The sequence below is a fragment of the Harpia harpyja genome, chromosome 2 (genome assembly GCF_026419915.1).
Source record: "Harpia harpyja isolate bHarHar1 chromosome 2, bHarHar1 primary haplotype, whole genome shotgun sequence".
Taxonomy (NCBI): domain Eukaryota; kingdom Metazoa; phylum Chordata; class Aves; order Accipitriformes; family Accipitridae; genus Harpia; species Harpia harpyja.
The window spans coordinates 29,739,878-29,764,198 of NC_068941.1; the positions used below are offsets into that span (position 1 = coordinate 29,739,878).

Sequence of the window (24,321 nt, forward strand, 5' to 3'; positions counted from 1 at the left end):
TATACATACACAGAGAACATAACAGGGTATTTCAGGCTTTTTATTAGCACTAGTTTGGAAATCACAGCATGAGTGAATTTCCCGAGTTGCCAAAAACTAATATCTTACATTGAATTGGTCTGCTATCTCCTCCTTTTTAGTTGAATTCTACCTGTATTGCTGGTTTTCAGATTCAGGGCCCTTATGTAAATCCATTTTTAAAGAGGATCGCTTTGATCAAACTTTGGTAATATCCAAGTGATTATACAAAGTCAATAGGAACTGGCCTTTCTGCACTCTTAGAGTGTAGCATGTGAAACTTGGACCTTATCCATGCTAGAGGTATGTAACACAAAGGCCCAGAACATGCACAGATGGGCTGTTAAACCTGTAGCAGCAGCACGCTGATTAATAAGCCAACAGAAGACATCTTTGGCAGCAGGCTTCAGCAGGATCCTAAACCTAAGGTTTTGATCCAAGACCAGACTGGAAGAACACAATGAAGAATGATCAGTTGAGTCACCAATTTCTACAGCATGCTGTAGCACAGAGGTGCCCCTGAGCTTTCCCAGACAGTCACTGTACCGCCAACCCAAGTGCAGGGCTGAGGATGCTGCCAGCGCTGCCAAGTCAAAAAGATGGCTGAGTTAAATGTGTGCCAGTAGCCAGAGTGGCACAGGCACGTGGCAAGTGCCAAGGGTGTGCGCAAACTCCAGACCATGTGAGTTAGAGGGTGCCTTGTCAGATGCAGTGACTGTTGCCACAGTCCCATTCTGATAACCCCTTGCAGTCACCACCTATAATCCCTTGCAGTTCCTTTTGTAAGCACCATCAGGCTGTCTTTGCCCAACTGTTGCAGTATGTTGTTTCTCTATTAAGGAGGGAGATCAGTAAAATATTTACAAAATACAGAAAACAGAAAGAGAGCAACTGCAGCAGACTAGTAAGTTTTTGCTAAATAGGAAAATATTGTCCCTTAAGTCACATAAAAGTGTCTTGATGACAACTTCCGTGGCACTGTAAACTTGAACTAGTATCCCTTTTTAGCAATACTGCCTAGCACGAGTGGCAATATTTCGGGCTAATCCACCTTAGGCACTTGCCCCATCAGAATCTAGGCCCGCTACACTTTGACCACCTCTATCAGATTTTCCAGAATATCCTTCTCCTGTAAAGTAAATATGATATTATGACCCAAAGAGTTGTTGCAGTGAGGTTTTGAGTCAGATGCTCTGCGTGGGATTGACTGTCTTGCATCTTCCACTTAAAAGGGAAATAGTTTTCAAACACTTCATGTCCAGTGTAGACCAGGATTGAGTTCATTCCTGAAAGTAAGCACAGGTCATACCATCTGAAAGAGCAGGTATGAGCTTGCTTCAGAGTAAGCAGACAGAGGCATGCCAGGCTTATGAAACAGAGCAGCACCGAGACAACAACAGCTAATGTTACTTGCCCCAAAGATGCTACGCATGTGTGTTTTCAAATACAGTCTGAGGGCCTCTCTCCCCCAAAACGTTTATTGAAAAGAAATACAGACAACCTATGTGCTAAATTGAAAATACAACCAAATCAGTATCCTGCAATTTTATTGACAAGGAGAATAATCACAGGTATGGTCTTCAGGATGGCCAAGTGCCAACCTATTTGGTCAGAACTATTGCCTTTACAAACAAATGCTGACTGCCCTTCAAAGCTCTGGGATTTCTGCTGGAGATACGATACCATGCTGTCACCCTACCCATCTTCCTGTCCAGACACCAAAGCTGCTGAAAGGTTCCCTCTGCTGTGGGTTTGCATTCTGTACTCTGATGTTTGTCAAGAGCCCAGTGTGGTTAAAACCACAGTGGGATGCTTTGGGAGACAGGCTTATCTAAAAACACAGAGACAGAACCTACACAGCTGCCCAGGGGATTTAGTCTTCCACATCTTCAGAAGTGGTATTACTCTGTTGACAGGCCTTGGAGTTTCCCATTAGGTTACCCAAGTCGTAGCAGTCCTTTCCAAAACCAACTACGAACTAGCTGTGGTATTTTGCTTGGTACTAGGCAGCGGTTCCCTGGGACCTTAACTCAAGACCAAACTGAGAACAGTCATTGGGCAAGAGCAGCTTCCAGCTCTCATTCTTGACAGTCCCTCTCATAAGTATCTGGTCTCGAGTGTCCCAGTTCTATGCAAAGATTCAGCTCAAGTTTATCATTCTGGCATCCTTCAGGTTACCTCATTCTAAATCCCAACTCTTTTAAAGACAAGGGAAGCACGGAATACATAAAAGAATAGTATCAGTGCAGAAGGAATTGGAAGGAATGTTTCCTGCCGTGATTTTACTGACCTGGGTAGAAAAACGGAGCACCTGACCATAGTCTCTTGACATCCACAAGGTAATATATCAGCAGTAAGAGGATGAAGGCAAAGCAGCTCGTGGTTGTCACATACGATATTGACCTACACACATTTTCAGTAGCAAGATTAGAGAACTATATGATACAGACAGATCTCAAGATAAGAAAGGCAAAACATTCTCCAAGGTAAAATAGTACTTTAACAAAATCATACTAAAGGTTGTATGCTTTTTTGCTTTTTGCTTACCATAAGTTCTTGTTTATGGGAATAAACCCTTCTTCTTTAGAACATTTTGTCAAGATAGCAGAAATAATTCCCTGAAATAGAAAGTTGCTAAAGTTTATATAACCACTGCAACATGTTTCAGAAATACCAAGTTTATGTTGCATAAAAATACATGTCTGTTAAAGAGCTACGTAACTATCTGACTTACCATTACTATGCTCCATATGATGAACCGACTCATAATTTGTTTGTGCTGGTCTTTGTAGAACAAGATAATTTTTCCTGCCTAATAGAAAAAGAATACAAAAAACGAATTAATGCCCATAAACGTTACTACATTTTGAGAGCCAGACATACTTGCCACCGGTTACCGGTGCCAAGACAGAGAACATGAAACAGGATTTGTATCAACTAAGTGGCTGAAAGGCTCAGAATGGGAGCTCTTTGCAAAGGATGGACACAAATGGGGAAAATATGTAAATGCAACCCACTCGGCAGTAGAGGTGCACCTTTTCTCCCTTCCTTGCTACATTAACACGGAGGAAGGGAACAAGCAACCTTATTAGGTTAACACAATGTGACTCAAGCTCCACCTCCCTCAGCAAGGACTGCACAAAGGAACAAGGCCACATCAACTCCCCAGCCAGCCCCAACAGCTTCTTCACAGCGCCACGTTGCACCCTGGCCTGCTCGGAGCACACTCCTTTTCATGCACCACTGAGAAGCGTGTCGTGATGACTAATTCTTCAGTGTCACGCTTCTGTTCCAAGCTCTGCCCCACAGAGATTCCCAATCAATTTTTACCCAGTGCTACATGCGGTAATATTCCTTTCCCAGCACAAGAGTTTCAGTTTGGTTAACAGCTGCTGCACAGACAGAAAAGCCAGCAATGACTAACTAGAACTGCATCAAAAAGCATCATGATATCCTATTTTAAACACAGTGGCGAGCTGTGAGGTTTTGATGTTAGTTGGTAACACTGATGTGAACACCCGCCTCCCTCGTGTCTGGGAAGGTGAGCACGCCCATAGCACCTATGCAAGACAGCTAACACTGCATATCAAGTGGAAAATTAGCAATGGGGGACATGTACAGCTGCAACCTTTAAAACCATATGTTTAAAATGAAGCTGTGAAGTCTATGCATCTCTTGGCCCTATTTTCCAACATGCAGAGCCAGCCTACTCCCAGCATAAGCCCAACCTTAAAACAAGCAAAGGAAGTTTCTGGGTGGATATTTTGCAAACTTCTTGTGTCCATCCCTTACAAAAACTGAGAAAAAGTCTTGGTTTATCTAATGCAAGCTACTGCCAAGTTAGATTCCACTTCTCTGACACTCACCTCAGGCTAAGTCAGCCTGAAAGCATGCTCTGGAAAAGGTTTTGTTAGAACCCGTCTCAGCCTTAAATGAAGAAACCAAGTTGCCTCCCCACTTCCAAGTTTCCTTCAAATCTTCCCATTATAGCACACAGCCAGAAAGAAAAGAGGTACCTGCAGTCCCAGAAATGCCATAAGAATGGTATTTATGGTCCCCAGGATCCCTTCAGGATCATATGGCATTGTTGTTTGGTAAATCACCTTAGAGAGAAAACAGTTGTTACAGGGCACCTGAGCAACCAATCTCCTTTCTCTTCCATCCCCCTGCATGTATCATTTCCAAGCCACTCCTGACAGCTACGTTCAGTGCTCACCTGTGGCTTCACGCTGCAAACCAAAAGCTACTTACACTTGAAGAGGGATGCTGATATATATGCTTTTCTCCAAGAAGCAAACGATCAATGTAACCAGCCGCTCCTCCAGTGCAGTTGGGATAGTTTCCAAAGTCTCCAATGCCCCCAGGACCAAGATAGCCCCTAGGACAGAAGCAAACAGGTTATGGCACAAAGTGTTGGTACACTCCACCTGAATAGTAGCAGGGCCACTGGCCCAGCCACTAAATGCTCAATATTTTCCCTGGCCAGAGGCACACAGTGAAACACAGGTCCTACATGACAGCTGGGTGGGGGCCACCTTGTTTTGATTATTGCAATGCCATGAGCAGCTGGGTCATGAGGAGGCAGGCAGTATCGGGAGCCTAAAGCAATGCTTCACCTGAGCCCTGGCTACCCAGCCAGCTGCTCCACCTGCTCTGCAAGTGCTGACCCTTTAAAGGGGCAAAGATAGAGACGGGGATGACATTGCAATGATCATATATTGCTGTACACAGACCTCAGGGAGATTTTAATCCTCTTCTTTAGATAGAAAGGAACAATGACATCACCTTTATAACACCTGGTACTTTAGTATCAAAGTAAATAAAGTTTTTTCACATGATGAATGCTTCCTTTAACCCTGCTGGCCTAAAAGCTTTCCTCTTAATTCTTTCCCTATGGCTAATAAAATGTATTTTCTACTCAACAGAAGAAAGCCAATCTGATGCCCCACAGAAAGTAGTCTGAGTGCAGAGTCTTACCTGGGACAACCTGGCACTGGTAACAAAAAGGTCAGGCAGAGCCAAATCACTTCTAACATCAGAATGAAAATCCACTGTGGCCAGTAGGGGAGAATATCCTGCAGAGCAGGACATGGCATCTCCTGCATGAGATGGAGGGAGGGTCTTATTAGCTGGCAAGTAAAAAACATGCCCTTGGGGACATCCTGTACTTCCTGGCAGGCAGTCTCCCAGATACAAGAGGGAGCTGTTGTCATTACAGAACTGGGTTCTACCAACAGACCTTTCATCTTCACAAATTATTTCCAGCCACTTAGTTACTTGGGGGAGGGAGAGAAACAAACCAAACTAAAAAAAAAGCCCACAATGTTTTTTAGCTTGGTAAATGTCAAAAGGGATTTTGATTCATGAGTAGAACAAAAGCCTTTTGGGAAAACAGACTCCAGAAAGGCCAAAAAGCAGTATTACTTTCCCCTGCTGTGGAAAAACACTACCAAAATTAACTGGACAAAACACAGGCCACGGGACTCTGCATACAGATGCCTGTACCTGGGGTCCCTTGGCGGTGGAAAGTCATCAAAGTGCCTGGGAATGCCTGCTTCTAAGCACCATCTGAATGGATCAGTGAAATCCTCAAATAAAGCGAAGCTAGATATGATAAAATGCAGACTGGGACACCGAAGAGTGTGTGTTCCCCAAAATTTCTGCCAGGTCACACTGTACTACACATCAGGTAAGACACTACATTTTCTCATCATTTCTCATGTGGTCTTTGTGCCCAAACAAGAGCAAAAGCTCCCAAACCCTACGCCAGTATCACTTGTCATCTCCCCACGTAACTCACCAAGGTCCCACTCTCAGCCCCAGCTCTTGTAAACAGGAGTTCGAGAGCAGCAACCACCAGGTATGTGAATCCCAGCCTCTGGAGCACACCAGGAATACGCAGATTATCCCAGGACACTGGAAAACATGCAAGCAACGTGGAAGAGGAGCAGACTGGGCTCTTTTGTAAATACAAAAGCTACCCTTCTCCAGGGAGAGCTGAGACCCACTGCACCTGCAGGTACAAGGGACTTCTGCACTCTGCCACCCCACTTTCTGTAAATCGTAACCCTGGGAAAGTCACCACTAAGATGATAAACAGTGGTCGGCACAGGGGTCAGAGAGAGAGAACTGCATCAGTGCAGAACTGAACAGCACTCTACAGGATACCAAACTGCCCCCATGCAACTGGTCAGTACAGCAAGGCTGACACCGTTTTCTCAACAGCCCAGCCAAGGAGGCAAGAACAGTTGCAGAAATACAAGGAAGAGACTAAGTTCCACTCACATGGTCCAAGGCAGTAATTGGGATTCACAACTATGATTCCCAGCAGGATTAGCAGAAAACTCCTCCAGAGGATTTTCCCAAGCAACTTCTGCTTGGAACTTCCCCGCCTCAGCATGGAGCTCAGTGACAATGATATCGATGTCCCCATGATGAACACAAACCTGGAGAACACAACAGATGGGAAATGGAGCTGATGGATGTCTCATCACACATGTGCATGACAGCAAACACTAAAGCTAAGAATAGCCTGCACTGGCCCAACAGAAATGCATGCATTGAGTGAAATTGGACAACTTTATTTCCTCTGATTGCTAGAAATTCCCAGACAACTGAACTTGCACTATGGGACCTTTCCACCTCTTCCAGTGGTCAGTTGAGGCAATAAAGTTCAGGGAAGTAATTGCATTCTGGTCTTTTTGCAGCAATACATATGCCACCAAAAAATTCCATTACCCAAAATTAAATTAGCATCTTCAGAGCAGTAAAACACAAGGTGCAAATCTATGATTCAAATTCAGAACTGATCCGCTCCTGCCCCCTAGATTAGGTTCATAGTCCAAGTCCAGCTGCCATCTCCAAGAGTAACCACAACCGGTGTGTATTTTAGAGAAGCATGCTAGGGGCACATGGGATAATTGCTTCCCTGTAAGACCATTCCCTGGTTATAGAGAGATTAGCTTAATCCAGAATTCCCTCAGCTATTTTATCTCTGGATACATATCAGTCCAGCTTTGGATCTTGCCAGACTGACTGCCTTCAATACAGTAGCATGGCAATGAGCTCCTTGGGGATACTGCACTTGCACTGGCAGGGTAACCCTGGGCCTCCCACTGACATTGTGTGGGGGGAGGAAGGAGGATGTGGGGCGGCCAAAAGCACTTAGCAATTCTACTGGTTCATAAGGATGATACTGTTATCCAGAGGCGCAGATTCCTATCAACCATTCAACGCAAATTCTCCCCTCCAGATACATTTCCACATGGAGGCAAGGTGCACACAGTGTTCTGCTTGCAACCCTTAACATAAAGAATCACTTGACACAAGAACTATTCTTCAGGAAGACTTACCATGGAAACACCAGATCTGCCACTGTTAATCCTACAGAGAAATATGAAGGAACACATTATTTACCTCAAACCCTCCCTAAATTTTAACAACATTATTGTTGAGTTTCCAGAGGAATTGCAGGCTGCTTGCAATTATCTGATGCCCCCAAATCTAAAACATGTTATAAACAAAACTTACAAAGAGCTAACCATCTTGCTTCACTGCTTTTACCATTCTTCAAAAATAGGGTCAGGACTGATTGCTGTGTCTTGGGAAAGATTTCAGGGATGGGATCTTTGCTATTCTCCACTAGGGCAGCACAATGCCTGACCCCTTCCCCATCAGCTTGCCAATCAAGGCATTATGTTTGTACAGCACTGAGCACCATCAGCTTGACTGTGGTCATTAAACAACACAGAAAAGTTAAAGATATGAACCTGTGTCAAAAATGGAAAGGTTACACGCCGATTGTGATCTGAAACCATCCCATCACTGTGTTGTGACGAGCAGGACTATACACTGCTTTGCCCATTAACCTAACAGGCCAGATACCCTGCTGAGGCACAGCGTCCCAGCCTTCAGCTAAGCAACAGCTTGCTGCAGCAGCTGGAATGCTAACCATATCTAGATACCACTGCAGTTAAAACTCAGATTAACTGTCTCAATTGTACTTTACCATTCCAACTCTCATGTTTGAAGAACCAGTATTTTCCTCCTCCATAGTTAACAAACACCATAATTACAAGAGAGAGCCTAGAAAGACAACAAAAAAACCACATGCAAAGTATCACATGTTGATGAAATACATATATATGAACACACAGTTAATGTTTACCCCCATTAAAACGTTTATAACTGTGAGATCTGGTTTATTTTATTTTTAAAGCAAGATTATGTACAAGGTTTCCAGCTTTGCCAACTAGGAAGCAGCGTTTCAAAGATCATGGGTGGCAGTGAACCGGAGTAAGCTCCTTCACATAGAGTTTTCGCACTGAACATATGTTGTTCTTTTCCACCCTCTGCCACAACTTTAATGTTTCCTCAAACTAGATCAACTGCAAAGTGTTTTGGAAAATCCAATAATTAAAACCTTGATTATCTTCCAAGTGAAACAGACCGCCTTGAACCATCCATCTGCTATATATTTCCATACACTGTCAGATGGCCATTGGAAAAATCCCATTCTTCTTGGAAGAGTTGCTTTTGAGCAAGGTCTTATGCTCACCCTCGGAATGTGTCCAGGGAACGCAGCCGCTGCCGAGAGGCTGTGCTCCACAAATGCAGGGTGGGATCACTGCTAACGGAGTCTGTTGTGTTCGGGGACCCAAGCTCCTTTGGGAACAAACCAGACACACGAAGGACAAGTCAGCAGCTGCATCAGCTGCCTAGGGAACAAAGGCCATCAAACTGCAAACTTTCACATACTGTGTTTGTTCTCCCCATCTTCCTTTTCCTTTTGTTTCCCCACTTGCTACTTCTAGCCCCTTCATGGCTCCACCATATTGCAATAATATTTGCAGATGCTCCACACTCCACCTTTGACCAGGACGGAAACAATAATGCAGTGAAAAGAGCCTGTGTTTGAGACTCATGAGAGTTGGGTCCAGTCCAAATCAGCCACAGACTTGCTGTCACTGTGAGTGCTGCTTTACAACAGAGCTGAGCAGATCCAGTTGCTGACTCTCAAACAGGATCCATCCCATGCCATTGGCAGTTTTCTGACACCACAGAGAGATTGTTTAGAGAGCTAAACCAGCAGAAAATGAATCGTTTGAAACACAGGAGTGGCTTCTCTCCAATCAAGTTCCTAAATCACTCTGATCAGCCCCCAATGACAGCATAGAGAAGCAGACATCACTGTAACACAGCTACAGAGATGAACAACTACAAGAATTGCTGCAGCTCTGCTCCCAAGTCTTTTGCTTCTAGACATATTTGGAGCTCCTAGATGTGAAGCCCAGACTGTGATGATCTATCTATATTCTAGTACAAAACAAAGCTCACATAGAAATGCCAGCTCTAGGGCTGCTAAAGAAATCTTGACTTAAGAGTAGATCCTGCTAAAATTTCTACTGTGCTGGAAGCAGACATGAAAGCTGGCATTTCTTCCCTTCCCTTACATTGTCTACGTCAGAAGGGGACAGTATATTCACCAACACGTTTGCTTCAAGGGAACTAAAGAGGGCACAAAGCTATATGTTCAAGACTTGCAAGAGTTCTACTGGGAATCCACTAAACTTGCATGGAAACCCAGTCTAGCACTCTCCATTGACATACAATTGCCTGGCTGACATCAATACAATATTTGCCAAGGGGAACATGCACAAGGGGAAGATGATTAGTAATAAACAAGTCCCCAGATGTCCAGATAGTGTGTGTTCCTGAGAGATGAAAACACTACAGAATGCAAATGAAAGATACTGTGGTCACTCACAGAATTAATCAGATGATCAGTTTCTCTGGGGTTCAGTTTCTTGTAAACCCAGTTTCTGACTGGATCAATTCTGAAAATTATTAACAGTTTAAAACACAAAACAAGAAATACTTTATAGCCAATTTCATCTTAATATCAACTATTTAGCAGCATAAATCAAAAGCTGGGACAGTCCCTATTTCTGTTTTCCCAGCTCACACACATAATACTGAGATTCAGTACCTGGGACCTCAGTTAAGTCCACCTAAGTAATTACACTGCCACAAGCTCAGGTTCAGGGGCTTTATTCTTGGGTTGTTTACAGGCAGGGATGACTCACGTCATTCAGTACACAGGATGGAAGGCTGCATATGCTACACATGCTTAGGTCCCACTGACTCGTATTACCGATTCAGGGCTAGACCCAGGAACAAGCCACGGGAGGATGAGGCTGGGCGTGTGTGAGCTTACAGCAGACATCAGCTGCTCTGCAGTAACCACTCTACACGCAAGCTAACAAGGCTGCAAGAAACCCCTCAAGGGAAATCGTATCACTCTGGATTTATTATCATATGGACACCTACCACAGCTTAACTTGTACATGGCAGCCTGGTAACAGGATCTGATCTGCAAACAGGGCTACGGTGGGACTCTGAAGCACTACCACCCTATGACGCATGTTTTTAAACTGGCGGCCCCGCTTCATGTGCGAGGAGGTACTACAATACTGTTCACTTACTTCATAAAAATGCGCCCCACAATCAGGATAGCAAGGATCCCCATGTAAACCAGGAAAGCAAAGACAAGAGCTACATGAAAGAGAGAAGAACACAACTCTATAAATGGTCTAACAAAACCATTCCACAGCCTGGGCTTGGCCAAGCGTGACACAAACGTGACAAAAAGCCCAACCCACCAATCATCACACCACCTTCTCCATGCAATACATATCCCCAGCTTAAGTCCCAGAGAAAAAAAACAACCCACAAGACCCCAAAACAACCCAAAAGAAAAGCAGGCTAGTTTCAAAGTGCAGCTCAGCGACTGCACATCTCAGCATAAAAAAAGGCAAAATACAACTGCACTGCATCACAAGGCAATGGTGAGAAAAGAGTCAACGTGCTATACGTTCTGAAGAAGAAACTAGAGATTTAGAAACAGCCTCAACATGAAGAAGACAGGGGAGAGGTAATACACCAAGTTTGCAAGCATGGGGAATTCTTCCTTACAGCTAGAAAACTGGAAGGATGAAGAATAACCTAATGTAAAGGAAAAGGATGGAAGAGACATAGACGAGAGTTTGAAAGAGCCCTGGAAAAGAGATGGACAAAAAAGCAAGATGTGAGGTTTAAAATTAAAAGCACAACAACAAACAAAAATCCAAATACTGTATGAATTGTCTCCCATTTTGTGTGAGAAGCAAGACAGAGGGAAGAAGAGGGAGGATTTTGTGTACATACATAAACATGCAGGGAAAGAGGAACTAACTACAAAAATACCTCCCTCTGGGCACACACCCACTGATTTTTCTGGGCTAATCCCTGCTGCAAAAAGGTTGTGGTCATACAGTATATCATGTGAAGAGGCCCAATCCTGGTCAGGACCTCAAGACAGGTGTATAAAATGTAAGGAGGTAAGATGCTGAGAGAGGAGCAAGCCCATGACACATCTTCAGCACAGCATGAGTGGCTGCACAGGCTTTTTAGGAAGTTGGCTCTGCTGGGAGACATGCAAGTTGTAGAATGAAAGGGGAAAACAGAGCATTACATACGGAGGTAGCTGTTGATAGGGCCTTCATTGATGACTAGGTCACAAGAAACAGTTTTGGTGCTTGCACTTAGGGTCTTTACCACAAGGGAATAATTGCCAAACTCTCCAAAATGATACTGAATCCTGCAAAGGATAAAGGAAACGAGACTTGCTGAGCCATCACCACTACATGCAGGCACCACAGCAGCATTTGGGGGGCTGTAAGCCTGAATGCTTGTAGGAAAGGCAAGCTGAAAACTTGGCCTAACAGCGTGATCTAGCAAGGAGCTACCTGGCTCTGCCTTTGCCAAGCATTATCCTCCCCTAGCCCAAGACATATGCTTTACCACACATGCACTGCCTGCTACATCACCTGTCTTCTTGAACTACAGACTCTCTGCAAGAGAAACTAGGTGCTTGCACATGCTGGCTCAACGCATACCATTTTGGCTCCTGCTTGCGCCTAGAACCTTTCAGCACAATTACAACGTACGCCACAGTTACAGCAGCGTGGGGAAGACTGAACTCTAGGTCTAAACAGTCAGGAAAACGGAGGTGATGAGCAGGCAATAAATAGGCACACAGCTTCAAGAAAAAGCCCCAAAATACAAGATAGAGCTATCCAGGTGTTCCCTGGGGCTGGGCCACATACTTGCAGAGCTCTCTGTCACCCACAGAGCCGTTGAGCAGCAGCGTGAGTGGATGCTGGGTATCGACCATTACCGCTGCCGCGCCAGGTTTTCTCAGGCTCCCGTTGCTTGGTGGGACAAACGCCAGGAACTGATACAAGCACTGTGGAAGAAGAGGGTGAAGGGAGCTCCTTAGTGCCAACGGAGAGTGAAAGGGGCCCTGCTTTGTATAGCAGCAAAGGAAAGGACAAAGGATGATGCCCAGGGGCTACAGCAGCTCACACACACACCACACACACACACACACACGCGCGGCACGACCCCTCCGCGGCTCCCTCCGCTCACCTGGTGGCAGGAGCCGGAGAGGGCGGCGAGGCGGAGGCCCTGCGCGGGCAGCTCGTTACGGACGAGCAGCAGGGCCTGGTCCATCCGCCCCGGGGGCCGCCGCTCCGCCGCCGCCCCGCCGCGGGGCCCGGCCCCGCTCCCCTCCGGCGGGCCCTGCCCGTGCGGCTGCGTGAGGCCGGGCGCCATCAGCAGGGCGCCCAGCGCCGCCGCCGCCGCCACCAGCCCCGCCGCCGCGGCCGCCATGTCGCTGCGCTCCGCCCCGGGGCGGCGCCGCCGCCACCACCGCCCTGCGCGGCCGCGGCGGGGCCGGGAAGCGCGGCCGGTCCTCCTCCTCCTCCTTCTCCTCCTCCTCCCGCCCGCTCCTGTCCCTGTCCCGCGGCTCCTGTGTTTTCCGGGGTCAAGCGTCCCTGCCCGGGGCGGCCGGCAGCCCGGGCCCTCCTGTTTAGAAAACCAGGAGGATGAAGAGCGAGGGGAGCGTCGAGCTTGACGCCGCTTTTAACGTGTACCGCTGCCACGCGTGGCCTTTCTCGTAGGCTCGGGGCTGCAAGCGTGTCTGCGAGGCAGCGGTGTAGCCTGCAATGACAAAGCCCCACAGACGTTCATCCCCAGGCTGGGAAGAGGGTCGTGCTTAGCCTCCGAGGCCTTTCGCGGAGAATGCAGAAGGCACGGCCATGGAAAAGAAACCGCACTTCCTTAGGAGGGAGTTTCCTCCCAGGGAGGTGTCATCCGTCTCGTTGGCGTTACTGCTTGCGGCCGTCCTGCTCCTGAATGCCCTTCTCTACCTGTACCTCAACAAGTTTTACACCTCTTCGGGACGTGCCGAAACGGACCCCGGCCTCTGCCCTTTCGGGTACTTCAGATTGGGAGTGGTGAAGAATTGTTCCCCGTGGCTCTCCTGCGAAGCCATAAATAGGGAAGTCAGGAAACTCAAGCGTGTTGGTGAAGGCGCTGTGAAAAAGGTGAGTTTGGTTTTCCTTTCTTCTCCCCTGCGGATAAAGAGCTTTCACAGTTTGCTGGCTAATTAATGCCCATACTGCTGTTACAATTATCCTCACAGCAGCTCATTACTGTAGACATCCAGGGGTATATGGCTACTGATAAGGTGCACAGAACAGGTAGGAGAGTGTGACCGGAGCTGTGGGCCACCTCCCTGACACCGAACGACATCCAGCTATACAAGCAAAATCACAGAGATTGGTGAAGCACTTGTGGAGCGTGGTACAATTGTGGCAGAGTAAGACTGGGTGGTTGGGTGGTATGAAATAATTTAATTCATCTGCATTGCCCCTTCCAAAGAAAACTTAGGAAATCGTGATGTAATTATGATTTCGGCAAGCGCTTGCTGTGACAGGTACGTGGCCCTACCTAAAGGCTTGACTGTGCCTGGTGACTGTAATTTGCAGTTGTGACTAAGCAGTCACTCGGAGGTCAGTGACAGCTGGTAGCAGGTGATGGAAGAAGGCTCCCCACATGTCTTACGTGTCTCGTGTGTGTTCTCAGGTCTTCCTTTCTGAGTGGAAGGAAAACAAAGTGGTCCTTTCACAGCTCACCAACTCAGAGCTGAAGGAGGACTTTCTCCACGGACTGAAGATGCTGAAAGCACTTCAGAGCAAGCACGTTGTCCGACTGCTTGGCTACTGTGAGCAGCAGTTCACAATCCTCACTGAGTACCATCCTCTAGGCTCCCTGAGGGGCCTGAATGAAACTCTCCACATTCCAAAGTACAAGGGCATGAACACCTGGCATCGCAGGTTGATGCTTGCTATAGACTATGTGAGCATCATTCGGTACCTGCACAGCAGCCCTCTGGGCACCTTAGTGATGTGCGACTCGAATGACCTGGACAAGGTCCTCTCTCAGTATCTCCTAACAAGTGACTTTCACATCCTGGTGAATGATCTGGACGCTTTGCCTCTTGTGAACAGGAGTGCCGGCAGGCTGGTGAAGTGCGGTCATCGGGAGCTCCGGGGCGAGTTTGTAGCTCCTGAGCAGCGTTGGCCCTATGGAGAAGAGGTGCCATTCGAGGATGACCTCATGCCTCCCTATGACGAGAAGACAGACATCTGGAAAATCCCAGATGTCTCCAATTTTTTTTTGGGCCACGTTGAAGGAAGTGACATTGTGCGACTGCATTTGTTTGACATCCATGCAGCATGTAAGAAGAAGGACCCGGCTGAAAGGCCTTCTGCCCAAGAGGTCTTAGACACCTACAGGAAAGTTTTAACTCTGCTTATTCGGGAGGCGGCCATGCCTGGTACTAGGGAAATGTTATAGTGCATCATGAGACAAACAACATACTGAAGTTGATGTCCTTCCTATTTATTTAGCTCGCCTGAAGGGCAAAATCTCTGTCCCCAAAACTGAGAAGAAAAGAACAACTGAACTTGTACCTTTTGATTTAAAAAAAATAAAATCCACCCAATGCTGGAGCTGTGCAAGCTTCCCATTGGCATGTTTAATCTATCATTGGAAGAGGAGGAGGGAGAGAAATGAAGTTATGTGGGTGTGGGACGAAATTTGTTCCTTAAGAAATAATAAATTTTCTTTTGCAACATTTGCACAAAAACTCTCTTAAAAAAAAATTCAGAAAAAATGTTAAAAAAAATATTGGTTCACTTACTTAGACTGATTGGCAGAGGACTGGAGAGCAGAAACCATGGCATGTTCCCCACAAGCTTTGTGTTGATTCCTGTGGCTTTGGCCCATGTCTTATCCACAAAGCCCTCACCCACTTCCCCATGGCATAAAACCAGTGGTCACTCAGAAAGGAGTACCCCAGTCCACTTCAGATTTTGGTGAACCCCAAAGCCAGAGCCCCAACAGCAGTCTCTCCCTGCTGGATGGGGCATAGTTGTTTTGGAGCTGTACGGCCATTGCTCTGTGGGCCCCATATCCCACACCAGCAAGCATGTGGCCACTTTGTAAGCAAGCAGATGATGCAGATCCCGAAGAGACTGCTTACAGACACGTGCTCTTGGTTTTTAAGCCTTTGCCCTGTGGTATTCTCAGATGGGGTCTTTGGAGATGAAGCTGTAAAACAGGAGTATCCTGCTCTTTTTTTAATCCACAGAAATCCTGAGCACTTTGGAAGAGAGCTGAAGCATGTCTTTTTTCATTCACTTACCCTTGCCAAGTGTCATCATGACTCGATGGAAGGGGGGAGAACCATGAACTGAAAGAGAATGTGACTTCCTTCCACAGCAATGAGCATTAAACATGAGCATTGGAAAATAAAAGCCCTATATTCAGAGCATACAACTCAATTGGGTCTGAATTCAAAGTCCACTAAGCATAAAGAAAGGCTGCTTTTTTGTCCAGTGTGTTTAGGAGGAAGCTTTTGGTACCTACATGGATGTTACAGCCTGGTACTAACAGCTGGAGAGGAAGAATAATGATGCCTTAATCCAGCAGTAAGCTCTGTTTGGTGGGATTGGGATGTACTTGTTCTCTTGGTGAAAAAACAGGAATAGTATGAATGAGACACATGGACTCTACCATTACGCACCTGAGGACTTTCTGTTCTGTGAACTAGGTCTTTGAAAGACCTAAAGGCCTGAGACAACTTTCATGTTTTGACTTGAGAGGTGATTTGCAAGCAGAGAATTACATGGTCCTTTCTGCTGAAGAGTTTGGTTCTGTTCTTTGCTGTGATGATCTTCCTCTTCACCTAAACAAGCTGTGTTATGACCGCACTGAGAACATGCAGTCAGTTTGTATACATAATGTTCAAACACATGTGTGTTCTATTGCTACCAAAATTTTATTTTAAATGGGAAAACTTTCCTGCAAATGACTAAATTCATACCTGATTTCATACAATGCCAGCAGGAGCCCTTTAAAGGCTGCTCATTATGGCTTTCCTTTCCTTCTGGGCAGTCTGTTTTCTTAAATTAGCTGATTTTTGCCATTTTTCACTTGTGCAATCCTTCCTGGCAGCTTTCCTGCTCAGATTATCAGGAAGCAAAGCTCAGAAGTCACGGTTTTCTTCAAAAGAGAACAATGATTTTGGATGCTTCATGTTTGTTTTGGACTTTGACTCAAAACACCTTAAAGAAGCCTGGGGAAAAAGAATGCGCTCTCTGTTGTAATTGCATCATCCAGCCCATGAACTCTTGAGTTGTTATTATTATGGTTAGAGTTCTACAGTTCCAGCATGAATCCAGGATGTGCAACAGTTGGAAAAGCATCCTGTTACAGCTCCTCAAAGCCAGGGATCAAGCTTTGAAGGGCCAAGAGTCAAATCTTTTGTAAGTCCCCCCAGCAATAAGTTGTTACTTCTTGTTAGCCATCATGTATAATTGAAAGAAAAATCAGCATCTGATGGCTGTGAAGTAAACATACCATGCGTTTTTTATGAGAGTAGCAAGGACAGACAAGAAGAACCTGCCAAGCTTCTTATGCTGGTCTTTCTTGGTTAAGACAAGCTTCTGCTTGGATTCTTGCTCTGTTGTGTACTGTTGCACCTTGCAAACAGCCATATTAATTTCACAGAGTGAAAAACAAATGAGGACAAATTCTGGTTCTGAATAATTATCTTGCTGTGAAGATGTCTCCCTGTTCCTGGATGAAATAGTTACAAATTTTTTTAAGAAAAGGCGTCTCCCTAAACATTCACCCTGAGCACTGGGTCCTCTGCATGTCTCATCCCCATTCCTTCTCCTTCAGCTTGTGTGTTGTCCAGCGTTGTATTTCAGCAGGAATAAATTACATTTGTTCTGAATACAGCATTACGGAGCTTCACTCTCTTTTTTGGGATGTTGTTTCTGTCTATGAGGAAACACTAGATGGCAGCATGAAGGTCAGCTTAGCATTAGTTATTAGCCGTTGCAGTCTCTCATGCCCAAACATAGCCAGGATCTGGCCTTGGAGCCAGTATTTTGCTAGCAAACTTCCATAAAACCCTAAAAGAGCTCATGGTGTTTGCATTAGCGAGTCTGTAGTAACAAGACAGATAGATATAAGGTCTGTCAGAAGAGCCACACATGCCAGTTGAAGGGGCTACCTCCCTTTTAACTTGCTTATGGTATTTGTATACTTTACTGTCCCTTTTAATCTCAATATGCTGCAACCTCAACCAAGTTTGAGTGTCATCTCCTTCCAGTCTTTCAGTAAAATCAGAGTTGTCTGCAACCTCTCCATCTTTCTGTTCTTACCCACTAACCCCTTCCACAATCTCAGGATGCATGAATCCCATCCTTCACAAATTTCCAGCTTCTTTTTCCTTAAAGGGAAGAGGCAAGGCCTCAGGGAGAGGGAAAAAGAGGCAGGACAGCCCTATGTGCAGTTGCCTTCTCTCTTTCCAATTGTCTCTGCTAGGCATTCCAGTTTTCACCACCAATGACAGCCTTGGATAAACATTCGGGGACTTTGCTGCCTCAGTACAAGGAGTTCTTATATGTCTGGTGGAAAACATCAAAGGATGAAGAGCAGGAAGAGGCCTGTTCACAGGTGAAAGCCTGCAAGCCCCTCTCTCCTCATCCACTCCCCAGCCAGCTCTAGACCAGTGGACATGACCTCCCCTGCCAAGACCACTGCCACAGCTCTGCCTAACCTCAACAACAGCTGCTGGTTCTCATCTCGAGCTCAAATCAAGGGCCCCACATTCCCTGCCCTTTCCCACAAAAAATGCTTCTCCTGGGATGGTTATTGCTAGGTTTCCTATTGTATTGCTGTTCCTCCATCCCAAAAGTCTAGCCAAAGAAGCTGCACAAAGATGCAGGACACACAAGGAGGACTGCTACTGGTGCTTATCTCCTTTAGAAAACTTCAGAGGAGGTTCCCCAAACCACCCAAGGTGGTCAGTGTCAAGGGGGGTCCCAGTGGTCCCAGGGCTTTTGTTTGCTGCCATCACCAAGATGAAGGCCTTGGGTCTGGCCCCTTGCCCAGGGAGAGGACAACCCTTTTGCTGAGGTCAGTGATCTGCACCACCTTGCCCTTCCCTTTTGGGCAATGTCTGCTCTGCCATCTCTGCAGCATATCCTGCCCACCTCATCCGACCAGCTAGACAAAGAACCAAAGCAGAGACCGTCTGCCAGACTCAAGAAATAGCACCTCGTTCCCAGACTGAACCCCCCTGGGACACTGCTGTGCCAGCAGCGGAGGAGACAGGGAGACCTAGGACATGCCAGCTGAGCCTGCTGACAGTCTGGCTGCGGGTGCCAACTGTGTCAGGGCACCTGGATCCACTACTGGTATGGTATGCTCTACCCTTTGTGCGATGCTGTTGCCAAAACAAACTCCCAGTGGATTTCCCAATAAAGTTTAGCCCTTACCAGGTAGGTTTGTACCACAGGATACAGAATAGAAACAGCCTGTCTCAGAGCAGAGTCCCAAATTCAGTTCAAACCCACTGCTCCTTTCTTTTTCTCCTCGGAGTCATCCAAAGAATAGCACTGTCAAGGTTATGCTGTTTTCCTTTCCAAGCTGCCTGCTGGCTGCAGACTTCTAAGTGGCTCAAGTCTGATGTAGCATGTTTCCCCTTGTGTGGCATGGGTTTCAGACTACATCCTAAAAGCAATCCTATAACGCTAAATCCTGTACAGGTGAGCAGTCTTTACAGCAACTCACCTGTATGTTCGACACCATCAGATGTAAAGTGTTGCATGCATATCCACACCAGCTGCTATGTAGGTCTGGATAAACGCTGAGGAAATAAAATGGGCAACCTATTTAATTGAACAGGGTTGGGGTTTTTTTTTTCTTTTTTGAAGGATACTTTTAAAGTCCACGTTACCCTGATTTATTAGAGTGGTAACTATTAAGCATATCAGAAGTTTAGAATACCACACAAACTTTTTGAAATTCTATCACAAGCTCTAAAACAATATTTTCCTTTGGTGCCACATAAACAGAACATCAGATCATTATCTTTGTGAAACAGAGGCAGTGCTGTTTGCCAAATATAATTTGTGAGATATTTGGCAGAACTTGCAACCATAAACCCATTCTATCATTATGACTATAATATCTTACCAACAGTCAAGAGACCCTGGGAACAAGAAAATAGTGGTTCTCAAGTTCTTCTAGCATGATATAATGCGTATATTTGTAGAGTTCATCCAAATAAATTATAAGCTAGATGGTACTTTTAAAAAAGAAAAAGGATTTTATGGTTTTATTTTAATTGAAATACTGTATACTTGAGATGACCACATGATTTCCAGTAATTGTCAGTCTGTGTTCTGAAGTCTATAATCCAGTATTTATCAGGATTAAATGGTGAATATATTTACATTACAGTGATATTTATGTCTCAGCGATTTCTGATTCTGTTTACCTCTGGGTAACTCAAAATCCATTAAAAATTATATATTTATATAGAGAGACACACAGATTCTCCGGCCATAATTTTCAAAAGAACAAGCTTACTGTTAGATTCCAGCATTCACATTTTGAATATGAAGTAACTGGATTTTCAAAACTGATAATATTCAGCAGCTTTCAGTCAAATTTATAGTAGCTGCTGGATGCTAAGGACTTTCAGAAAGTGAATTCTTTCCTTGTAGAGGTGGAAGACCCTTTTCAGCAATTCTCTTGATAAATCTATGGGACTGAAGTGGGTGCTTTTATCAAGTACACGCTAGACTTCTTTGTGGAATGAACAAAGTTCCCACTTTTGTAAAAGTTGGGATTTTTTTTTTTTTTAAATTAAATCACACACCGATGTGTTTTTCTCCTCAAGAGCTGGTTCCTGTGAGTGGTTGTGTCTGACCCATAGCTGAAACTCCCCAGTCTTATTTGCTACCATGTAATGTTGAGAACCTGGCCACTAAGCTTGGGTCTCCATTAGCTACGTTTCGCCAGAATAGCTTATGCCAATGCCATATATTATTATTATATATTAGTTGTTTGGTGCCTACATGCTTTGGTCACAGGCCAGAATCCTGGAGGTCAGATGCTATACAGGCACAGCAGAAATGACAGTCCTTTCCCTACAGGCAGCTTTAGTATAAGAAAATAGAACACAACTGATGTCCTCATGCATTAAGAGCATATGCAAGCATTGGTTATCCCATCCTACCCCATCCAAGCTACAAATAAATATGCTACTTAATCTACACGGACAGGTCACACCATTTCTTGTGCACATAACAACAACTGCAAGGCCTGACTTTGCTCTGACCAAATCAACAGCAGCTTGCATTCCCATTTCTGAAGGTGTTTCAGGAGCCTAACGCTGCAACAAAAGCCCAAGCTATAAAAAGAAACAACAGTGTATCAGGACAAGGTAAACCTAGGCTTAAGAGTCAACCAACTTTGGTATTTGAACCAGATTCCTCAAAGAGGTCACACAGAAGGCCTACACTCCGAGAACTCCTATTGCTACAGGCCAGCAAGTGGGAGATCATCCCTTTTTCTCATGTTTGCAAGGCTGTCACACTCACTGCTGCACCAGATGTTGTGCTTCTTAACCTAACCCTGTCCTACCCACTGCTTAACATTTGCTAACTTCAGATGGGTATGCAGGGGAACAAAATGTCTCCCTGCCTGTCTTCTAGGTTGGGGGTTGTCACGCCCCACCTGTGGGGAGGAGCAAGTGACTCAGATTCGCAAATCCCCTTCTGTGTGGACTAAGGCGAGATAACACTCAAGGTCCATACATAAGCATCAACTTTAATGGAAAATTTCTATAGAAACAAGTATTATGCAAATGTTGGCACTTTCACAACTATATCTACCTGAGCTATGCAGCTTTATGGGCAGTCAAGGTCAGCCCTGAGTTACTTAACAATTTTAACCGCTACTCAGTAGCTTTAAGGTTACTCGGAAGAGAAAACAAAGAGAAAAGGAGAGAGAGAGAGGGAGAGAGAGAGATATCACCAGTCCTGGATCCAGTGTTGGACCTGCCAATGGGGGTATTCAGCATAGGGAGCCCCAGAGACTCGTACGTGCCCCTCTTTATTGGCCCCAGTTCCTGGACTTCTGGAACCTTCTCTTGCCCCAGTTCCAGGAGTGGTTGAGACACCAGTCAGTCAAGAGGAGTGACACCAGCCCTCTCCCTGTGACTAGTTCCTGGATTTCTGGAACTTTCTCTCGGGGCACTGTCCAGGCTCACAGTACAGTAACTTGGGGCTTGTTCCTTACACCACCCTGTGGCTCAAACACTCCAAGACCTTCGACTGTGGTGATCTGTACATAGCGGATAAGAATTGCAGAAGAAAAAGAAGACAGAAGGCGAGAGATCATACATTTAACTACTGCAAGGCCTTATGTCAAAAACAAAAACCCACATAGTATCATAAGGGCAACATTTACAAGCCATTTTCCCCACCCCGTGAGTCTGAGAGACTTCAACAATGATGTAATCCATGATCCTTCAAACCAGTTCCTTGGTTGCATTGCCTGGAAGAGTTCTCCAGTCTGTGCAGCAATCTTCCTCATCTTGCGTGCCTCTTCTGCGGTGGTGGTGTTGTCTATGGTGACACAGCACTCTCCCTCTGTCAGGTTCAACATTCCACATGCTCCTCGTTCTTTCAATAATATGCATGTCCAAGGCTAGCCAGTTTTGCACAGCCACCTTTGACACCTGTTGAACTTGCAAATTCAATTCCCCAAAAGCATGCTCAGACCAATTGGTCAAAGTATTTAACTGCCAGGTCAAATTTTCTAAGACAAACTGGTGCTTTTTTAGGGTTACATATGGAGCAAATATATTTTCAAGAATAAGGGACGTTTTCATCACCCAGGTATAATAATCAGGTGTTTTAACCTGAAGTGCTTGAACATCTCACTTCCTCCGGCCATTGTTATAGTCGTTATAATAGTCAAATGTTCTGGAGGGACACATTGAGGGAACACCAATGGCACATCATTAACCGGCATGTCCAAAAACAGTTAAGTGAGAATCCCATCTTCCCATCTGAGCACCCCCATAAAGTTCCCCATGGAGCAGGGTAGAGCATGCTGAAGCATTGATAAAAGTCATCCTGGGGCACCCATGTCCCTTGTAGATCTCTATCCCAAACCCTTTGGTGTTCTGGACCACGGCTGGTAGGAACACCACATTCCAAACTAAGGGTAGCGTTAGTCAGGGTTCCATTACACCATGGATCACTATTCCTAAAACCATAAGAGAGGTAGCCCCAACACATATCCCAAATAAGGGTTCTGGTCTCAGGGAGAAGCCAGGTATCAAAGGGACCGCCTGCGCCAGTAGAACAATTTACAATATGGGTACAATTAAGAAGGGATGACTCATCCCATTGTGGGGGTTCAAAAAATGCCTTATCCATTGGGGGATCATTTTCCTCCCAGAAAAAGTGTTTGATGGACCAAGCGCACTCATATCGAGTATGGTTAATGAGGGACCTGGTATCGAGTTGGTGAGGAAGTTGGATACACCAACCAGGGCTCCAAGGAATGTTATAAGGGTGTTCCAATGGCTTTTCTTCAGGAGGCGGTGGCCACCACATAACAGCAGAACAGGGTTTGGGGGTCAGTTTCTGACAGTGAGTCTGATCCCACCATTTAGCTGTGGAATTTGGGATTGCAAAAAGTTCTTCTGGACAGCGGCTAGCCAATTTGAGTAAAGGGGACCTGGTATCCCCTTCATCAACAGCAATGGGGTTGCTCATGTCCACTGGTAACATGTTTGATACCACAAATCGGTCTCACTATCGTTTTCGAGTGGGAATTGATAAAAGGCATGTTTGTTCTCCATGTTCCATTTTTATGTAATTTACCTCTCGGTTGGTCTTCAAAAGGAGAAGTTACGCCCCCCCCCCACCCCCGCACAGTTTCTGGTGCAATTGCAACTTGCAGTCTCCAATTGTGTGCCCAATATTTTTGTGACATTTAACCATATAAGGGCAAATCTAAAACCTGCTCCTGTTGATGTTTGGGGATCTACACAAACCCCTTGGTCAGTCCTGTTCCAAATTCGCACAAAACCTGTTATCAATTCCTGTGCCAAGTTGGGTCGGTTATCCAAATTCCCAATCGACTGAGACAAGATTATACATCCACAAAGTAAGAATACAAACTTCTCCCACACCATCTTTCCCTTGTAAAGAACAAACCCAGGCCTAATAAAATCAGACAAACAATGCAATGGGTCTCTTTATGCTGAATGCCCCCATTGGCAGGTCCAACACTGGATCCAGGACTGGTGATATCTCTCTCCCTCTCTCTCCCTCTTTTTCTTTCCTCTTCCAAGTGACCTTAAAGCTACTGAGTAGCGGTTAAAATTGTTAAGTAACTCAAGGCCGACCTTGACTGCCCATAAAGCTGCATAGCTCAGGTAGATATAGTTGTGAAAGTGCCAACATTTGCATAATACTTGTTTCTATAGAAATTTTCCATTAAAGTTGATGCTTATGTATGGACCTTGAGTGTTATCTCGCCTTAGTCCACACAGAAGGGGATTTGCGAATCTGAGTCACTTGCTCCTCCCCACAGGTGGGGCATGACAGGGGTGGCTGGGTTATCTGAGCCTTGAATCGAGCACTTAATTAAATAAAAAAAATCAGGTATCTGCTGAGTGAGGCAGAGTCTGTTACTGCATGCTGGAGGCTGCAGATAAAACCCTGAGACCTGAAGTCATGCTTTGTGGATGCGGGCCTTGGTTTCCTCTGGATTGGAAGCTGGGTGCAGAGTCCTGGGGCATTCCAGCCCCTTCCCAGGTTGTCCAGAGCAGAGCTGCAGGGTTAATACAAAAAGTGCCTTTAGATACAGCTTAAATACAGCTTCTCTACAGCCTGTGCAGGGGAGCCTGATCTCAACTGAGGTCTAGGGGTAGTAGTGAAATATAAAAGAGCACCCAAGTTACTTATGTTTATTCTTTCTACTTTTCTTCCACAGACGTGTAATGCTTTCTTGTCAGGCCTGTTAACAGAA

At 45.5% G+C, this 24,321-nt stretch overlaps 2 protein-coding genes across 5 annotated transcripts; one reads left to right on the forward strand and one right to left on the reverse strand.

Moving 5' to 3' along the window:
• Positions 1-22: 22 nt before the first annotated feature.
• On the reverse strand, positions 23-12,754 carry HGSNAT (heparan-alpha-glucosaminide N-acetyltransferase). 4 transcript variants are annotated; one of them, XM_052774434.1, is made up of 18 exons: positions 12,487-12,754; positions 12,165-12,304; positions 11,535-11,656; positions 10,503-10,572; positions 9,785-9,854; positions 8,776-8,886; positions 8,576-8,682; positions 8,027-8,103; positions 7,371-7,401; positions 6,304-6,464; positions 5,819-5,934; positions 4,996-5,117; positions 4,270-4,396; positions 4,035-4,121; positions 2,753-2,830; positions 2,566-2,636; positions 2,309-2,421; positions 23-1,304 (listed from the first exon to the last, which is right to left on the reverse strand). In XM_052774434.1, exons 1-18 carry the CDS (start codon positions 12,727-12,729, stop codon positions 1,123-1,125), a joined length of 2,028 nt encoding a protein of 675 aa, XP_052630394.1. In that variant the 5' UTR covers positions 12,730-12,754; the 3' UTR covers positions 23-1,122. The 4 variants fall into 4 exon arrangements, with proteins under 4 accessions (XP_052630394.1, XP_052630371.1, XP_052630380.1 ...); XM_052774411.1 differs by lacking the exon at positions 8,776-8,886 and having other exon boundaries at positions 12,487-12,753; XM_052774420.1 differs by lacking the exons at positions 2,309-2,421; positions 8,776-8,886.
• Positions 12,755-12,827: 73 nt separating this feature from the next.
• On the forward strand, positions 12,828-17,213 carry POMK (protein O-mannose kinase). The gene is made up of 2 exons (XM_052774446.1): positions 12,828-13,445; positions 13,987-17,213. Exons 1-2 carry the CDS (start codon positions 13,158-13,160, stop codon positions 14,758-14,760), a joined length of 1,062 nt encoding a protein of 353 aa, XP_052630406.1. The 5' UTR covers positions 12,828-13,157; the 3' UTR covers positions 14,761-17,213.
• The last annotated feature ends 7,108 nt before the right edge of the window (positions 17,214-24,321 follow it).

Bases quoted from the DNA above. Each gene is read 5' to 3' on its own strand.
- POMK (XM_052774446.1), top strand. From the start codon at position 13,158: ATGGAAAAGAAACCGCACTTCCTTAGGAGGGAGTTTCCTCCCAGGGAG. The intron at 13,446-13,986 runs GTGAGTTTGGTT...GTGTGTTCTCAG, and splicing joins GTGAAGGCGCTGTGAAAAAG to GTCTTCCTTTCTGAGTGGAA.
- HGSNAT (XM_052774434.1), bottom strand. From the start codon at position 12,729: ATGGCGGCCGCGGCGGCGGGGCTGGTGGCGGCGGCGGCGGCGCTGGGC. The intron at 6,465-7,370 runs GTAAGTCTTCCT...TGTGTTCTCCAG, and splicing joins GCAGATCTGGTGTTTCCATG to GTTTGTGTTCATCATGGGGA. The intron at 4,122-4,269 runs GTAAGTAGCTTT...TTTCTCTCTAAG, and splicing joins ATCAGCATCCCTCTTCAAGT to GTGATTTACCAAACAACAAT.